Below are 16,048 nucleotides of genomic sequence, written 5' to 3'. Positions count from 1 at the left end.
GGAGTGTGGGGGGCAAAATGAACAGATGCTTACCACATTGCCAGGAGGACAGTGACAGGAGAATCTGTGAATGAAACAGCCAGGAATAAGGCCTGACTGAACGGTGGCCCCACCGCTCTCTACCGAATACCTTTAGGCTTGAACAACTTCTAATTCATTCAATGAAGTTCATTCACCGTGTTTGGGCACTTTCCTGGGTGCTAATGTGTCTGTATCAAAAATCATAAACGTATTTGTGTTTTCGTATGTCCAGATCTAAAGAAAATCTAACCGTATTCTTTCTCCCCATATACATTTGGTGAATAGCTGATATTAACATGAGAATAGTAAACACATTTACTGAGGCTTTCAGTACAATGTACTGAGCTGTAATCTTTTTCTCTCTGTATATAAAAACTTCTCTCCCTATATAATCTCTAATCCTCACCATCCCTACAAGGTAGTTGATATTATCTCTATTTCAGAGATAAGGAAATTGAGGTCCAGAAATGTTACGTATCTTGCCGGAGGCCTTACCTATTGGTTCTTGACCTTATGTTGTTTCCTCTGATCTGTGTCAGCCCATGGGTCAGACACAGGGTAAGTGGGAATCAGTGGCCCAACCTTGACCCAAAGAGAGCCCACTGTCTGGTTAGTCCCATGTTCCCACAAAGGACCTGAAATATTGGTCTTTGGATCACATGACGATTACAGGTGAGCTCCGCAGGCTCTCTGGAAGAGGCTGGCTTTAAGAGCACCACCACATGCTGGTTGTGGGATCTCGGGCAAGATCTTAATCCTTTTGACTCTAGTTTCTCATATTTGAACTGAGATCACACCTTCCCGGTGGGTATGTTGAAAAGATGGAAATAGATAGATGTGTGTATGTGTGTGTTTGTGTATACGTGTGTGTGTGTGGTGCCCATCACATGGCAAGAGCTTAATAAAGAGAAACTGGCATTATTCACTGTCCCTTGCTCCTGTATTTTCATAACCAGGTCACACAAGCTCTATTTAGATTTCAAAGTCACATCCAGAATCTTCCCTTCCTCTATTCTAAACACATCACCTTTCACGAGGTGCTAACCTCACATGCTCCCCAGCAGCTATAAAAGGTATCTCTCTCATTGGAGGCAAACGCTTTGCCCCACATAGAAATGCCACTGAGATGCCAGCCTTTCCAAGCTGCTGACTTCTTCCTGGCTTGGTTGTACAGGTGTTTGTGGCAATACCTCCAGCAAGGAGAAGAAGAGCACGGCCAATTCCAGGGTCTGCTCTACAGACAGCCTGAGCGACGGGCACCAGGGAGGTTTGCCATCACACACACAAGACCAGGAGAGAATCAGTGAAGAACTAGGCATGGCTCGGACTCAGAGCTTGATGCCCGGGCTGAGGCCTCAGCTGTCCACTCTGCCACTCAAGGTAATCGCCCTCTTGCTTCCCTCCCTAGAATTTGGGGGAAAGAGAACAGACTGTGGAGTCCAACAGCCCTGGCTCCAAAGTCCCTCCTCATTCTCTGCCGTCAGGTGGAGGGAGGGTACCTAACCCCTCTGACCATCATCTGTCTTATCTGCAAAATGGAAATAAATGCCTACAGTGGACTGAGCTTCTCGTGACCTTAGTCACCAATTATAACTGTTACTGGTAATAACCAGATGTTGCCAAGGGCAACACATGGGCAATCAGACATTTCATGTCCTTGGTCTCTAGTTGGGCCTCAAGCAGCAGCTCATTGGCTTTGCCCTTGACAACACATCAAGGAGGAAGAAGATGAAGGCTGGCTTTGGTGTGCAGAGAGCTGTCTACATTAGTCCCAGGGCCACCACCCTCCAGCTGTGTTTCCTTAGACACTGGATGGAAAGGTCTCTCTTTGCCCCTCCAGACCTCTCTCCCTTCTCCTCTGGGCCCTGAGAAGCTGACGTTCACCAGCTGGGTCGGCCCTCCGGCTTCTGGTTAGCTCTGCCCGGGAAAAGCCTTCTGTTTTCCTTCATCTCAGCCACTGCCCCACTCACAGCTTGTGTGATGTAGCGCGTGGTTAGTCACTCAGTCAATGTCCATTGTTAGTATTATTTTTTGCTGACTCCTTGTCCAGCTCTTCATGGGATGTTCTGTGGCCGGGGGAGCACCAGGGCCACTCAGGAAGGAACTAGCATTCATGGAGTCCTGCTGCCAGCCAGACCCTCAGCACTCTTGTCGCCACAGCTCAGTGCACAGGCATCATTACCTCTCTCATAAGAGATAAAAATGAGGTTGAGACAGGTCAGCTCTTCTTGGCACAGTTCATTGAAGTCCCTTCCCCACTAGAAATACTTCAACAGGGGAAGGTCTGTCTTATCACTGCCATCTCTCCAAATTTCACAATACCTGGCCTGTAGTAGGTGCTCAGTGAATGGTTGTCACATGATCAGATGGATGAATAAACATATCGTACATGTCACAGCACTGAGCAAAATGCCTGGCACGAGACAGATCTTCTGTCCTTCCCTCAAGCATTCAACTGTTGTGGAAACCCAGTGCAGCTGTTCTTGCTCAGGATGATTGAAGGTCCTCCCAAGGTTATCTTCTGCCCAAGAAGCTGCTGGGTATCTGGTATCCAGCATGCCATCTCTTGATTGGTGTCATGTGTGAAGCTACTAGGAAGTGTCCAGATGACTTCAGTTTTCATAATAATATTTGCATCTTGAGTGGAAACAGGAGGGAACCTACTGGGCCCCTGCTATGTGCTAGCATCATTCATAGTCACTGTTAGAGGGCGATCTCTCATTCCAGTCCCATGGATTGGGAAACAAGACTAGAGAGACCAAGAGACTGGTCCAAGGTCATATGAGGAGGAACTGACAATGCTGGGAGTGAATCCCCTGTTAGCTCAGCCCGGAAACTTACGGTTGTTTTTGGTGTGCAATGCTGCTGGCTCCTGAGAGCAGGTGAGAGCTAAGAGGGACCATCTGCTTAGGCAAGTGCCTTCAGGCCTTCTTACTTTTTTTTGTTTGTTTGTGGCAGGGTGCTGGTTCTCGTCCTTCATCACCCTCAGAAACCAATGCCAGTGAAATCTACTTCGTGGAGCTGGTTAAAGAAGACGGGACACTTGGATTCAGCGTGACTGTAAGAGTTCTTAGGAAAGCTTGGAAAGTAAATAGTTGAAAAGGGGTTCATTGGAGCTTGGTGGCCATTCCACTCTCATACCAGCCTCTGAAGTTTAGGTGCTCATAGGGAAGTATGATGGGAGTTCTAAGTGGAACTGGGGGACCAATGGCAAACATGGGGTGAGTAGACACTCCAAGCAGTGTGGGTGGAATTAAAGTTATTCCAGACAACAAGGAAAGGACAGCAGGGTGAGGCTTCAGGAACACAAGCCAAAGGTGAGTGGGACAATCCCAGGTCATCCAGAGCAGGGTCACGGTGGAGCCTAGCACTCCCACTTCCAAGGTCAGGACAAAGTCAGATTGGCAAGACCTCCGTTCAGGATGGACATTTTGCATTTGATTTCTGAGCTCCATCTGGCAGACCCTGGAGGAGGGAGGATTAAAAACTATACAAGAATGATATAATCCCACTGATGTAAAATCTTTATATATATATTTGCATATACATGCATGGATAAATTAGAAGAAAAATATAGAATTAGATCTTTACCTAGGGACCTGTAGGGATATTCATGATCTATTAAGTTAAAAAAAAAAAAAGTAAATTGCAGAATACTGTGTAGTTGAATTCTACTTTTGCATCCGCAAACAAACACACACAATACAGGGCATGCCAGGCACCAACCTGTGGGCCCAGAGATGCATCTGTCTTTGCTGGTTGCTGCTTATGGGGAGAAGATGTGCTGCATTGATGTGACTCTGGTTTATGAGCACCTACCATGGGCCAGTGCTGAGCTGGATACGGCACAGCTCCCTCACACAACTCATATAATTATACTTCTTAAGAGCATCTAAACTTCCTGCTCAGCGGATAATATAGCTTAAAGGAACAAGTGGATTGTATGAGATGGTGTCATGTGGAGATGATGAGATGGGATAGAGTGACAGGCAGATGGGGGGTCTCTGAGTCAGAGAGGTTGGGGAGGCCCCTTCAGGAGGAGGCAGATGGGTGGTTAAGTTTTCCATTGTGTTTTCCAGGGTGGCATTAACACAAGCATGCCCTGTGGAGGTATCTATGTGAAATCCATCGTTCCTGGAGGGCCGGCTGCCAAGGAAGGGCGGATCCTGCAGGGTGAGGGGTGGAGTCCTGCTGGGATCTGCATTCTGTGGTGTGATGCGCCCTGGCCTGGGGGTCGGGGGTGGGGAGTGCAGCCTGCAGGCCTGTCCCACTCCCACTCTGACACCTTGTGCAAATGACTGCCTCTCCAGGTCATGGATTCCTTACCTGGAAGAGGAGATGATTTCACCTACTTAATATGTTAACGTGGGGCTCAAATGCTTGCAAAACATAAGGTGATTTGAAACTATGAGATTTTAAATAAGCTTGTTGCTGTTTGGCCTTCCTGGGAGAAGCAGAGCTCCCCCCGGAGGACAGAGTGAGCATTATGACCCCTATTTTTGTATCAGGAGTGAGGGACACCAGCCAGCCTTCCCACTGCTCTGAAGGAAGGGGCTGATTTTTACTGTTCTCCAGAATGGCCAGAAGTGAGCTAAAAAGGGCGCCTAAGCTCTTACCTATCGCCATTTCCCCTAGAATCCCAGAACCCCTGGCATCAATCAGGTCACTCTGACCTTTTTTGAAATAAAAAATATCCTGGAGATATAAATGGGATGCCTACGCAACTTGAAAAAACTTAGCAAAAAGTTTTGCAGGAAGAGAGGAGAAAGGATAAGGTTGCAGAGGGCTGGCTGGCCTACTCTGTGCGCCAGCACTAGGGGGCTTTGCAGACGACTGCTCTGTGGAGGTGTTCAGACAGGTGGCGGGTACTCGGGCCCTGGTGGGGCTCCTTGAAGCTCAGCTTTCTGCTCCTCCTTGAGGCTGCGTGGAAGGGCGCGGGGCAGGGGCCTCCCAGAAGAGTCCTTCCTGCAGCCCCAGGAGCTCGGGGACATGACGTCTGTCCCCCTCCCAGGTGACCGGCTCTTGCAGGTGGATGGCGTGAGTCTGTGCGGCCTCACCCACAAGCAGGCTGTGCAGTGCCTCAAGGGTTCCGGGCAGGTGAGTGCACCATTATGGGGGAGCTTCCCTTCCTCCCAGAGCTTTCCTGGGCACCGTCAGCAGCTGCAGTTGCCTCTGGGTGGGAAGAGGGGTGGGCAGGAAACAAAATGAGACTTTCTTTTTGTCCATCTTGTTTTTTTTTTTTTTGTTTTTTTTTTTGCCTTTCACACGTTCCTGTTCCCAGCCCTTTTCTGTGGAGGTGTGACAGGAGGAAGAGGGCAGATGTTCCCAGGCAGGAAAGCTCACGCCCTGTAAAGAGCCTTGAAAAGCCTGGATGTCACTTGCCTAGATTCTGGAATCAGCTGAAGGGAGCTGCCGGCGTGAAGCGACTTCTCCTGCCTGGTTCTGGCTTCCCCTCTCACGCCCTCTGCTTCAGCTCTAAGTGGCCAATGCCTCCGTCCACTCTCAGGGCTTCTCACCAACTGCCTTTGCACGTGCTGACACCCTCCTCCCACCAAGGACGTGCCATTCCCATCACCCTGTGTGACGGCCTGGGGTCCTCTCGTTACCATGAGAGAGGAATTCAAGCCCCCAAGAGTGTTTGCCCCTTAGGCGCTTATTCTGTGGAGTGCCCAGGCAGCATCTGGATGTCACTACACTGTGTCCCATCCTCCGCTTGAGGGTGGGAGCTTTTCCTTGTCACGGTGTCCTGATGTCCTAAGCAATAGAGTGGACGTCTCCCCCTTGGTAACTGGGGAGTTGGCAGAGACACAAAGGACTCCTGGGGCCCCTTTTGACCAACAGAGAAGTGGAAGGGCCCCTTTTTATGCTTCCTTTTCCAAAGCATTCTTCTGGTTTGTGGTGAGACTTGCTTATCTTGGCAACCTTGATTGATGTATTTTGAGAACAGAGTTCTAATTTACTAGTATTCTCTGTTCTTTAGAACTTTGCTAATGGACATGCTTAGAGAAGGTACTTGGCCAGCCTACTGGCGGTGGTAGGAATTACCACTCTGGGGTCACAGGCTTGGGGCTGAATGACAGTTGCTACAGAAGGATGTTGCCAGGGTCAGTTCCTCTAAATGGAAGCTTGGCATTTCTCAAAAACTTCCAAGTGATGTCTTGCCAGTGGGTCTTGAATCACACTCCGGGTAACAGGAATATACAGTGTGTGGAGAAGAAAGACGGGAAACTGAACCAGAAAGAAAAGGGGGAGGCTGGATGGACGTAGGCCTGGGATTCTGTGCTGGGGGGTTGGATTTTAGGTGATGGGTAACATTGGAGGCTTTCAATCAAGAGTGTTGCATGTTCCACTTGTGTCTTATATCAATCCACAGGTAACCTTGAGAGGAGTGGACTGCAGGTGGAGGAGACAGGGTCCAGGAAGCCACATTAGAGGGAGCTTTCCCCGGTCCAGCTGACCACTGGTGGCAGGAGAGGGAATGGAGTGGAGGGGAGCACTGTGGGGGATGTTTCTGATGGAGAACATGCAAGCCTTAGAAGCCAGAGGGATATCTGGAGGGCAGAGGAGGGGGAGAGCTGGACCACTGCGTGTGTGGCCCCTGGGAGGTTAGGTGAAGGATGGGTCCATGTTCTGAGAGAGCAAATGCAAGAGGAGGGATGTTTTAGGCAGAATGAAGAGGGGGAAGTGAGGACGAGTGAGAGGAAGAAGATGAATTTGACCCTGAATACCCTGAAATGGAAGTACACATGTTACTTCCAGGAGCATTTGTCCAACAGACAGGTGGAAATATGGCTCTGGACCCCAACAAATAGGCTAGATTGGAGATTTTGATTTGAGATTCAGATGAAGCAGCCACTGGAAATTTCAGAAAATTAAGAAGCATCGGCAAGGTGATGGGAGAGCCTTCTGACTGCCATATGAGGTGTCAGCTGAGTTTGTCCACCCATCCTTCTAGGTTGCAAGGCTGGTCTCGGAGAGAAGAGGGCCCAGGATGGCACAGCAGTGTCCTTCTGCTAATAACAGGATGGGAGATGAGTGCACGGCTGTTTCCTTGGCAACAGTCTTGCCTGGAAGGCCCGCGAGCTGTGTCTTGGCGACAGATGGTGAGATGAAAGGGAATTGAGTGTCACTATTGTCATGTCACTCTCTGCTGCTTTTGAACCGTCAACTCCAAAGGGAAGCCAGGAAGGCCTCCTCTGGGTTCTCAAAAGATAGCGAGCAGGGGTTGTCATCATGTGGCCAGTTTTCTGATGTGATGGAAGTCAATCGAAAGAAACACATTTCTGGAAAAAAATGCATTGTCCCCGAATGATTACCAGGCATAATGCTGTCCCCGAGCCTTCTGAGGTTTTCTGATCAGCTGCTGGAATGTTTGTGTGTTAAGTATTTGTGGATGACATTGGAATGAAGGGCTCATGCACTTTCTGATCAAAGCTCCATGTTCCAGCCAGGACAAAAATCTGAGAAATGATGAGGTGGGAGGGGAGAGGAAGGTGTTCAGAAACCTAGCCTTGTTAATAGCATCCATTTAAAAAGCAAATCCATGATCAGTTTACAGGGGAATTATTGCATACCTTCTGATGGGCTGCCTCTCTTCATTTCCCTGTGATTTTGGTTCCTGCTAGGAAAACATTTATTTCCTTAGTATATCATGATTTGGAGCTTTTCAACCCCTTTATTTATTTATTTTTTAAATTTTATTTTATTGAGTTATAGTCAGTTTACAATGTTGTGTAATTTTCCAGTGTAGAACACAATTTTTCAGTTATACGTGAACATACATATATTCATTGTCACATAGTTTTTCACTGTGAGCTACCACAAGATCTTGTATATATTTCCCTGTGCTATACAGTATAATCTTGTTTATCCATTCTATATATACCTGTCAGTATCTACAAATCTTGAACTCCCAGTCTGTCACTTCACACCCACCTCCCTCCTGGCAACCACAAATTTGTATTCTATGTCTATGAGTCTGTTTCCATTTTGTATTTATGTTCATTTGTCTTTTTCTTTTCTTTTCTTTTCTTTTTCTTTTTCTTTTTTTTCAGATTCCACATATGAGCAATCTCATATGGTATTTTTCTTTCTCCTTCTGGCTTACTTCACTTAGAATGACATTCTCCGGGGACATCCATGTTACTGCAAATGGCGTTATGTTTTTTTTTTTATGGCTGAGTAGTAGTCCATTGTATAAATATACCACATCTTCTTTATACAGTCATCTGTGGATGGACATTTAGGCTATTTCCATGTCTTGGCTATTGTAAATAGTGTCAAAAGACTAGAAATAGACTTACCATATGACCCAGTAATCCCACTCCTGGGCATATACCCGGAAGAAACCCTCCTTTAACCCCTTTAGAGAGATTTTTCTGAAATCAAGTTGAAGGTAAGGTAACCATAGTCAGTGATGGGGTTGAGTGGAGGGGGAACATGTGTGCATAAAACAAGTCTCTTTTCTCTTTCACTGCTCCTCTGTTCACTTCAGTGAGGGCCTTTGAGAAATTGACTTTGGAATGAGCTAACAGGATCAGGTGATAGTGATGTGAAATTGGTCATCTGATATGTCTGAACCCAACTGCTCCCCTTTTTTCGTTGCCCCCAATCATGGTTCACAAGTTAGTGCTCTGTCCTTCTACTGACGGACTACCAACTGAGTTGGTGAAGGCAGACTCGGGGAGGCCCCGAGGCCTCTTTGGCTGCCAGATTTCCTGGAGCTGTGTCCATCCTGAGTGCCCAGAAGCAGCTGTTTTATCTTACGGTCAGTTCCTAGGGCTGAACAAAATGGCACCTAAACATTTTCATAGAGTTGGCCATAATTGTCTCCATGGCTTAATTATGCAAAAAAAATTTTTCAAGTATACTAAAAAACGATTGGGATTAGTAATACAAATACACGTGATCCAAGTTTTACTAAATGATGTAGGCGTGTTGTGTATGTCTACAAATTGTATCTCTACATGTAAACTTTGTTGATTATCTGTAATTGTTATGTCTAATACGGTATCACTTGCCAGTGTGGCCACTGAGTACTTGAAGTGTGGCCAATCCAAATGGTAAAACACCTACTCAACTTTTAAAGACTTAGTTCACAAGAAGAACGTAAAATATCTCAATATTTTCTCCTTTGATTACATGTTGAAGTGGTAATATTTTAGCTATGTTGGGTTAACTCAAATATTTGATTAAGTTTATTTTATCTATTTTCTCTTACTTTTTAAAATATAGCTATTTGGAAATTTTGAAATCACGTACATGGTGTGCATCTGCAGCTCACGTATTTCCATCAGATGGCACTGGCCTATCGCATGTATAATGAACTCTGTCCTAACAATTAGCAAAATGAAATCTTTCCAAGTAAAAGAGAAACAAATTCATTTACCTGACAATTTGCATTTGGAGCCTGGCCTATTTCATTTGTCACCTACTTACTGAAGGGTGGATCTCGTTCGCATCCCATGATACAGGTCCTAAGTTTGAAGTCAAACTGAAAAAGAACATCAGTGGTTTGGGATTCAGTTTCGTGCAGATGGAGAGAGAGCACTGCGGCCACCTCAGGAATGATCTGCTGAGGATTAAACGGCTCTTCCCGGGGCAGCCGGCAGAGGAGAATGGGGCCATCGCGGCTGGTGACATCATCCTGGCCGTGAATGGAAGGCCCACGGAGGGCCTCGACTTCCAGGTGGGAGGCCATGAGGGATGCAGCCCTGCGCACAGGCTGAGGTCAGCCGCGCTCCTTTCAGGCCCACTCACCATGGGGTCACTCCGGGCTCTCGGATATCACACCTGGAGCCTGTGCTGGGATCACACAGAGAGAGAAACTGGAGGAACATTCCCAGATTAAGTTTTCCATCTCAGTTCTTAAATATCTGACCTTGAATAAGCCTTAGCATGCACAAGGTCCTGAGTTCAATCCACAGCACCTCTGTAAACAAACAAACCTAATCACCTTGCCCTTGCCAAAATCCCCCCCAAAAACCCAAAAGTAAAAAGAGAGTAAAAAGTGGACACTTCTTAACGCTTATAGCACAAAATCTCAATGAAATATTATACATATCAGTCAGAGTCCTGGCAGAAATTGGACCATTTGAGAAAGTGTAATAAAGGGGTGGAGGTGGGTGGGAAACTCAAGGGAGAGTATAGAGCCCTGGGGCTGGGAGCAGTGGGTGCAGTTATCCACCCTCCCTCCCCCTGCCAACCCAAGTCCAAAGGGAGATGGGAAAGAGCAATTACCCACCTCCAGAAATGGAGCGAGCTAGGTGGAGGAGGCTCACTGACGTGAGCTGTGAAATTAGCCGAGGGACACAGTCATCCCGTGACAACCCCACAGGGAGGGAGACAGGAAAGCACCCATGGACCTCCCTCTCCTCCTCATCCCTGATCGCTGCTCACCCTCCCATTGGCTGAGCCCAGCAGGAAGTCCCTCTGCAGCCCATATCCACCTCCAGGGCACAGAGGAAGGCAGGTGAAGGTAGTGAGTGGCTCTGGGTGGGATTGGAAGGGATGCAGAATCCTCAGAACAGGGGTAGGGTGGAGAGGCCTTCCTGCCTCCTGCATCCTTTGTCTCATGCAGGAACTGTCCTCAGAGGACCAATGCTGGGCCAGCAACTGTGGGAGGAACTGAAGACACAGAGGTGGACATTTCATAGTCTCAGAGCTCATGGGGGTGGTGGGACAGACAAGAGAACAACACTTACCGTGGGAGTTAAGTGTCATGAGAGATAAAAACCCCTGCTCCAAGGCTTGCACTGGGGAACCGAGAAGCAGCCCATTCTGCGGCAGTCCATCACAGCTGGGGGGTGCTGAGTAGCGTCCAGATCAGAGGTTCCCGAGTAGGGGTGATCTCAACTCTCGGGACATTTGGTGAAGTCCAGAGACATTTGTGATTGTCACAGCTAATGGATGCTACTGGCATCTAGTGGGTAGAGACCAGAGATGCTGCTCAACATCCCGCAATGCACAGGACAGCCCTGACAACAGAGCTATCCAGCCTGAAATGCCAACAGGTCAACAGTGCCGAGAGGCTGAGAAACCATGGTTTGGATAGGTAATAAGAGCTATTCAGCCAGCCCCACGCTCTGGGCTTTGAGAGGGTGGCTTGGAACAAGAGGTTCAGCATGGTGGGAGCTTAGGATGTGGGTGCAGGTGGGAGCAGGTGGGAAAGAGATCAGAGTGAGAGCAATGGCAGGTAAGAGCAGGTTCTGTGCTTATGTAGGGTGAGGTGAGCCAGAGAGGGGGTTCAGCAGGAGAACCGGTTTATAAATGCCTTTTGGAGTGATGCACTTAAGTGATTTAGAGGGAGGAAGGTGGGTGAATCTGGAGGAGGCAGGGAGCAGAGAGGAGGGCCCTGTAATTCCCCAGGTGAGAGGCTCTGAGGGCCTGAGCTGAGCCTCACAAGGAGCTCAGGGCTGAATGTCAGGCTTTAGAGATCAAAGTAGGGGCACCTACATCACTGGCAGCCCTGAGATGAATGGGGTCGGGACGGAGAGGAGGTTGAAATGGGAACAGTTGTTAATTTGGGTCACTCTCTCTCTGAAGAAAAGGCATCAGTATTGATTGGCAGATGCTGCCACGGAAAAGCCCTGGGCAGACCCTGGCCATTTCCAGCTCAGCATCCATGCCTGGTCTCTGTGGGAACCACAGGGTGACGGCCTTGGATCCATGCATTTTGGGGTAGTCGGGCCCACAACATTGTTCTTCAAAGTTCTGTGGAGCCAAGAAACAGATCGAGGTGGGAGGAGGAGGGGCCAGGGCCAGGAAGATAGTGGGGACCCCAGAGAAGGAAATCCCACAGCCACGCCAGCCCCACATCTAACCACGGGCTTTGGTTTCTGGTAGGAGGTGCTCCATTTACTGCGCGGAGCCTCGCAGGAAGTCACACTCCTGCTTTGCCGACCCCCTCCAGGCACGCTACCTGAGATGGACCAAGGATGGCAGGTAAGACATGGTGCCCTCCAACTCTCCACGTGCCTCACGCTCAGCACCGCGTTTCTTGTCTGCTGGGTCCTGAGAAGGCCACCTCTGCTTTCAGAAGGGTTCAACGCCGCCTTCTTTCACTGGGGCAGGAGAACAGCTGGCCCCCACACCTCAGCTGGTCTGTGACAAGTTCATGAGGTCCTATCTCTGCCTCCTCCTTCCTCTCCCCGCTTCTGCCTCTCCCAATATCTGGGTCTTCCTGTAGACGATTCCGTGTTTACATCCTGGCTGTGAAACTTCTAGAGCCAGGCTCTCCGGAAACCCAAGCATCAGACAGGGGAACCCCAAAACAAGGGGAGTAGATCTAAAATCAGACGAAGGGAAGGTAAGAATTGGCATTCTAAGGAGTGAAATAGAGAACAGGATGGATGGATGTCCACCCTCCTAAAGCACGTGTGATTCAGTGCAAGGAAGCGAGGCATGGGAATCAGGACAAGCCAGAATTTTTATGTTGAAGCCTCTATTAGTCACGTTCTCTGGAGAAATAAGACCAATAGGGCATATATGTGTATATGCATGTGTGTTTATAAGTATATATTATAAATTTATATATACATAGTATATGTGTGTATATGTATATATACATATATACATGTATGTGTGTATATATGTATGTGTATATATACATATATATATATATATAGAGAGAGAGATTTTAAGGAATTGGCCCACATGATTGTGGGGCTGGCCAGTCTAAATTCTGCAGAGCAGTCTGACCGGCTGGAAACCCAGGAGAGTTGTCACTTCAGTCTTGGGTCTGAAGACAGTCTGGAAGCAGAATTTCTTTTTTCCTGGGAATCTCAGTCTTTTTTCTCTTAGGGCCTTCAACTGATTGAAGAAGGCCTACCCACCTCATGGAGGGCCATCTGCTTCACTCAAAGTCTGCTGATTTATATACCAATATCATCTAAAAAATACCTTTATTTTACATCTAGATTAGTGTTTGACCAAATATCTAGGGCCTGTGGCCCAGCCAAGTTGACACATAAAATTAACTATCACCTGTTGTGTTCCTGGGACACAGACTGGAGGCTTATGGGGCTGGCTCTTGGAAACACCCTTGTGAGGGTGCGGGAGGCAGGGATGGGTGGAAGGGGAAGTTAATGTGGTGCAGCTGCAACAGGGGCCTCGGCTGACCCCACAGGGAGCTCTGAAGCTGGGATGGCCCCGTAGTGCTGTCCCGAACTGGGACAAAAGAGCCTGGACCTTTGCCATCTGCATCAACCAACACTGGGGTAAGGGCTGCCCCAAGGGAGGGGGCCTGACTTTGGCTGAGACAGTTCCCTTGAGCCGAGGATAATGCCTGTGGAGAGGCTAGCTGTGGGCTGCCAGCAGCCAGCACTCCCAGCAGCCGGGAGAGGGGGGCCTTAGTCCTGGAGGAGGGTCTGTGTGAGCACCTTGGGGTCGCTGCACCTGCTCTGCTTGCTGCATGGGCCCCAGGCACTTGCCTGACTTCTCCAGGCCTCTTATTTCTCATCAGAGACGTGGATAAGATGTGGATGAAATTGATCACTTACCATTACTGAGGGTGACGGTCACTAAAGACAGCACAGGGAACTTGTGACGCAGATCCTCTTGATGTTTGGACTCCGAGAGGTCATTTGATACCAATTTTGGTGAGAAAAGAGCTATGGGAAAATAAATCAGAAAGCTGCCAGTTTGGAAAAGAAGGTTCAAAAAAAAAAAAAAAAGTGATTGTGTTAAACAACTGAACAGAGTGGGAGAGGGTCAAGTTTCACGCACATAAAGATCAGATCAAAGTGCCAGGAGCCTGTGTTTTTGTTGAGATATCTGGGAAATGCCAGAGAAATAGCCGTCCTTCTGTCCTGGAGAAGAGCTCCTCTTGGGAGAGCCCAGAAGATTCTGGTGGCAAGGGCTTGGGGTAAGGAATGGCGGCATGCTTTCTTTCTCCTCATGCCTGGGGGCCAAGTGGGAGGAGAATTTTCATTCATCCACATGGCTCAGACTGAAGGTCAAGGAAGGGAGCATTTAGTTCATAACTAGAACAAAGTAGTTATGAGAAGAGGCAGCTGTGCAGACATCGGGAGCAGGGTCACTCCAGGCAGAAGGAAGAGAAAGTGCAGGGGCTCTGAGACAGGAAGGACCTGCATGTTTGAGGGACACAGAGATAATGGTTGTGCCTGGATGGTAGTTAATGGGGGAGAGTGTGGAGCGGAAGGAGTTGTGGAAGGATTCGGGGACCACATCATGTAGGGCTTTGTAGGTCTCGATCATGTGCTGAGTCTATCCTGGCTGCAATGGGAAGCCACTGGGCTGGGAGGGGTCAAGCAGGAACGTGGCCTCAGCTGGTCTATGCTTTAGCGAGATCACTTAGGTTGCTGGTGGAGATGGAGTGGATCGGGTAATGTGGCAGTGATTCAGGTAGGATATTGTGACTTAGATGCAGGTTGTAGCCAAATAGCTGGTAAGAAGTAGTCAGATTTGGGATACATCTGGGAGGCAGAACACATGGGATTACTATGGGATTCGATATGGGTATGAGGATAGAGGGTAGGGTCTGGCCTGAGCAACTGGATAGCAACTGGATAGATGGTGGCACCACTTACGAAGACAGGACGAGCTTAGCAGGAGCAGTTCAGAGTGCATGGGGGAGAAGCTGTCATTCTTGCTAGCCTGCAAACTGAAATGTTTATGGAACGCTCAATGAAGATATCTGTTAGGTAGTTGTTTGTGGAGAATTGGCATAGGGTCAGGGCTGGAAAAAGTGAATTTGGAATGGTCAGCCAATCATGCCACCAAAAGCCATAAATGGGATGAGATCATCTTGGGAGAGAGTAGAAAAAAAGTCAAGAAGAGAGCTGGGAAGTGAGCCGTGGGACACCCCAACATTGAGAGGTCTGGGTCAAAGGAATGAGGCAGCACATGAGGCTGAGAAGAAGGGGCCTGGGAGGTGGTAGGAGAACCACTGAAGGATGAGGTTCAGGGTAAACTCCACATTTAGAGTAAGTGAGTAAAGGCTGCTCTCAAGAAGGAGGAGGGGCCAATTATGTTGAATGTTGCTGAGAGTTAGAGTGAAATGAGGGCAGAGAATTATCCTGTGGCTTTAGAGAGATGAAGGCCATGAGGGACCCTGATCAGAGCTCTTTCTATTGAATGATGAGGACAGAAGCCTGGTTGGAGCGGGTACAAGGGAGAAGGAGGGGGCAATGAAATAGTGAGTATAGGCATTCATTCGAAGAGCAGAGAAAAGGGGTGGATTGGTAGGTGGGAGAGGACATTGGAGTAGGGGTGCAGGCTGGTTGGTAGACTTTGAAATGGGGAGATGAAGGATTCTTCTCTGAATGTGTCCATTCTCACTGTAAAGTAAGAGGCAACTTGCAGGGGGTGGTTATTGGACACTTGTGGAAAGAGAAGATGAGAAATCATTTAGAGGGTAGAGAGAACAGGGAAGTGAATTTACTAAGGACGTAGAGGAAGATGACCTGGAAGTCTTGAGTGCCTGTTTGACATCTGTGCTCCTATCTGTGGCATTAGTCAGGGGCTCAGAAGCGGGTGTGGAGCCCACATATCATGGCACTAAGAGCTGGAATTAAAATCCAGCACCTGTGAGCAACATGTGATGGAGGCAGGGATGGGGGAGAGGATGGGAGCTCAGGAATTTGTTTTTCAGGGAGTGTTTATGGGACAGACTATGGAATCTAAGCAGAGTAAAAGGAAAGTGAGGAAGGACTTTGAAGATGGGAACTGGGAGCAGTGGTGAAAAAGCAGCAGGTCCCTCCACTGGAAGCCTTCAAGAGGCTGAAGAATTTCTGAAGAATGAGTCCTGGGGGTGATGAGCTGGAAGGACAGGAGTGATTGAAAAGGAGGTTTCTGGAGGTCTCCCAAGGAGGATGAGAGAAAAGATAACTCCTTTTACTATCTATGTATCTATATATGTATGTATGTATGTATGTATCTATCTATCTATTTACTTAATTTTGAGTCCCAATTTTTTTTTTTAGTAGATATTTTGAAGGATCTTTCTTCAAGATTGCATAGAAAGCTGGTATCATTTTCCCTTTAGGAGTTGCTGTCTCTTTTTCCT

At 48.1% G+C, this 16,048-nt stretch overlaps 1 protein-coding gene across 2 annotated transcripts in view; it reads left to right on the top strand.

Moving 5' to 3' along the window:
* The window catches only part of FRMPD2 (FERM and PDZ domain containing 2), a 122,831-nt gene that overhangs the window by 90,433 nt on the left and 16,350 nt on the right, over positions 1-16,048 (top strand). Inside the window, exons 21-27 of one of the 2 annotated variants that reach the window (XM_074374351.1) lie at positions 1,196-1,401; positions 2,980-3,081; positions 4,101-4,194; positions 5,033-5,118; positions 6,977-7,124; positions 9,495-9,709; positions 11,866-11,964. In XM_074374351.1, coding sequence (XP_074230452.1) covers positions 1,196-1,401; positions 2,980-3,081; positions 4,101-4,194; positions 5,033-5,118; positions 6,977-7,124; positions 9,495-9,709; positions 11,866-11,964 — 950 coding nt within the window. Of the gene's footprint in view, positions 1-1,195; positions 1,402-2,979; positions 3,082-4,100; positions 4,195-5,032; positions 5,119-5,302; positions 7,125-9,494; positions 9,710-11,865; positions 11,965-16,048 lie in introns of those variants that run through there. The other variant, XM_074374352.1, reaches the window with a different exon arrangement.

This window comes from Camelus bactrianus, chromosome 11 (assembly GCF_048773025.1).
Source record: "Camelus bactrianus isolate YW-2024 breed Bactrian camel chromosome 11, ASM4877302v1, whole genome shotgun sequence".
Classification (NCBI taxonomy): domain Eukaryota; kingdom Metazoa; phylum Chordata; class Mammalia; order Artiodactyla; family Camelidae; genus Camelus; species Camelus bactrianus.
The sequence above is the reverse complement of the archived record's forward strand: the minus strand, read 5'-3'. Positions and strand labels throughout refer to the sequence as shown.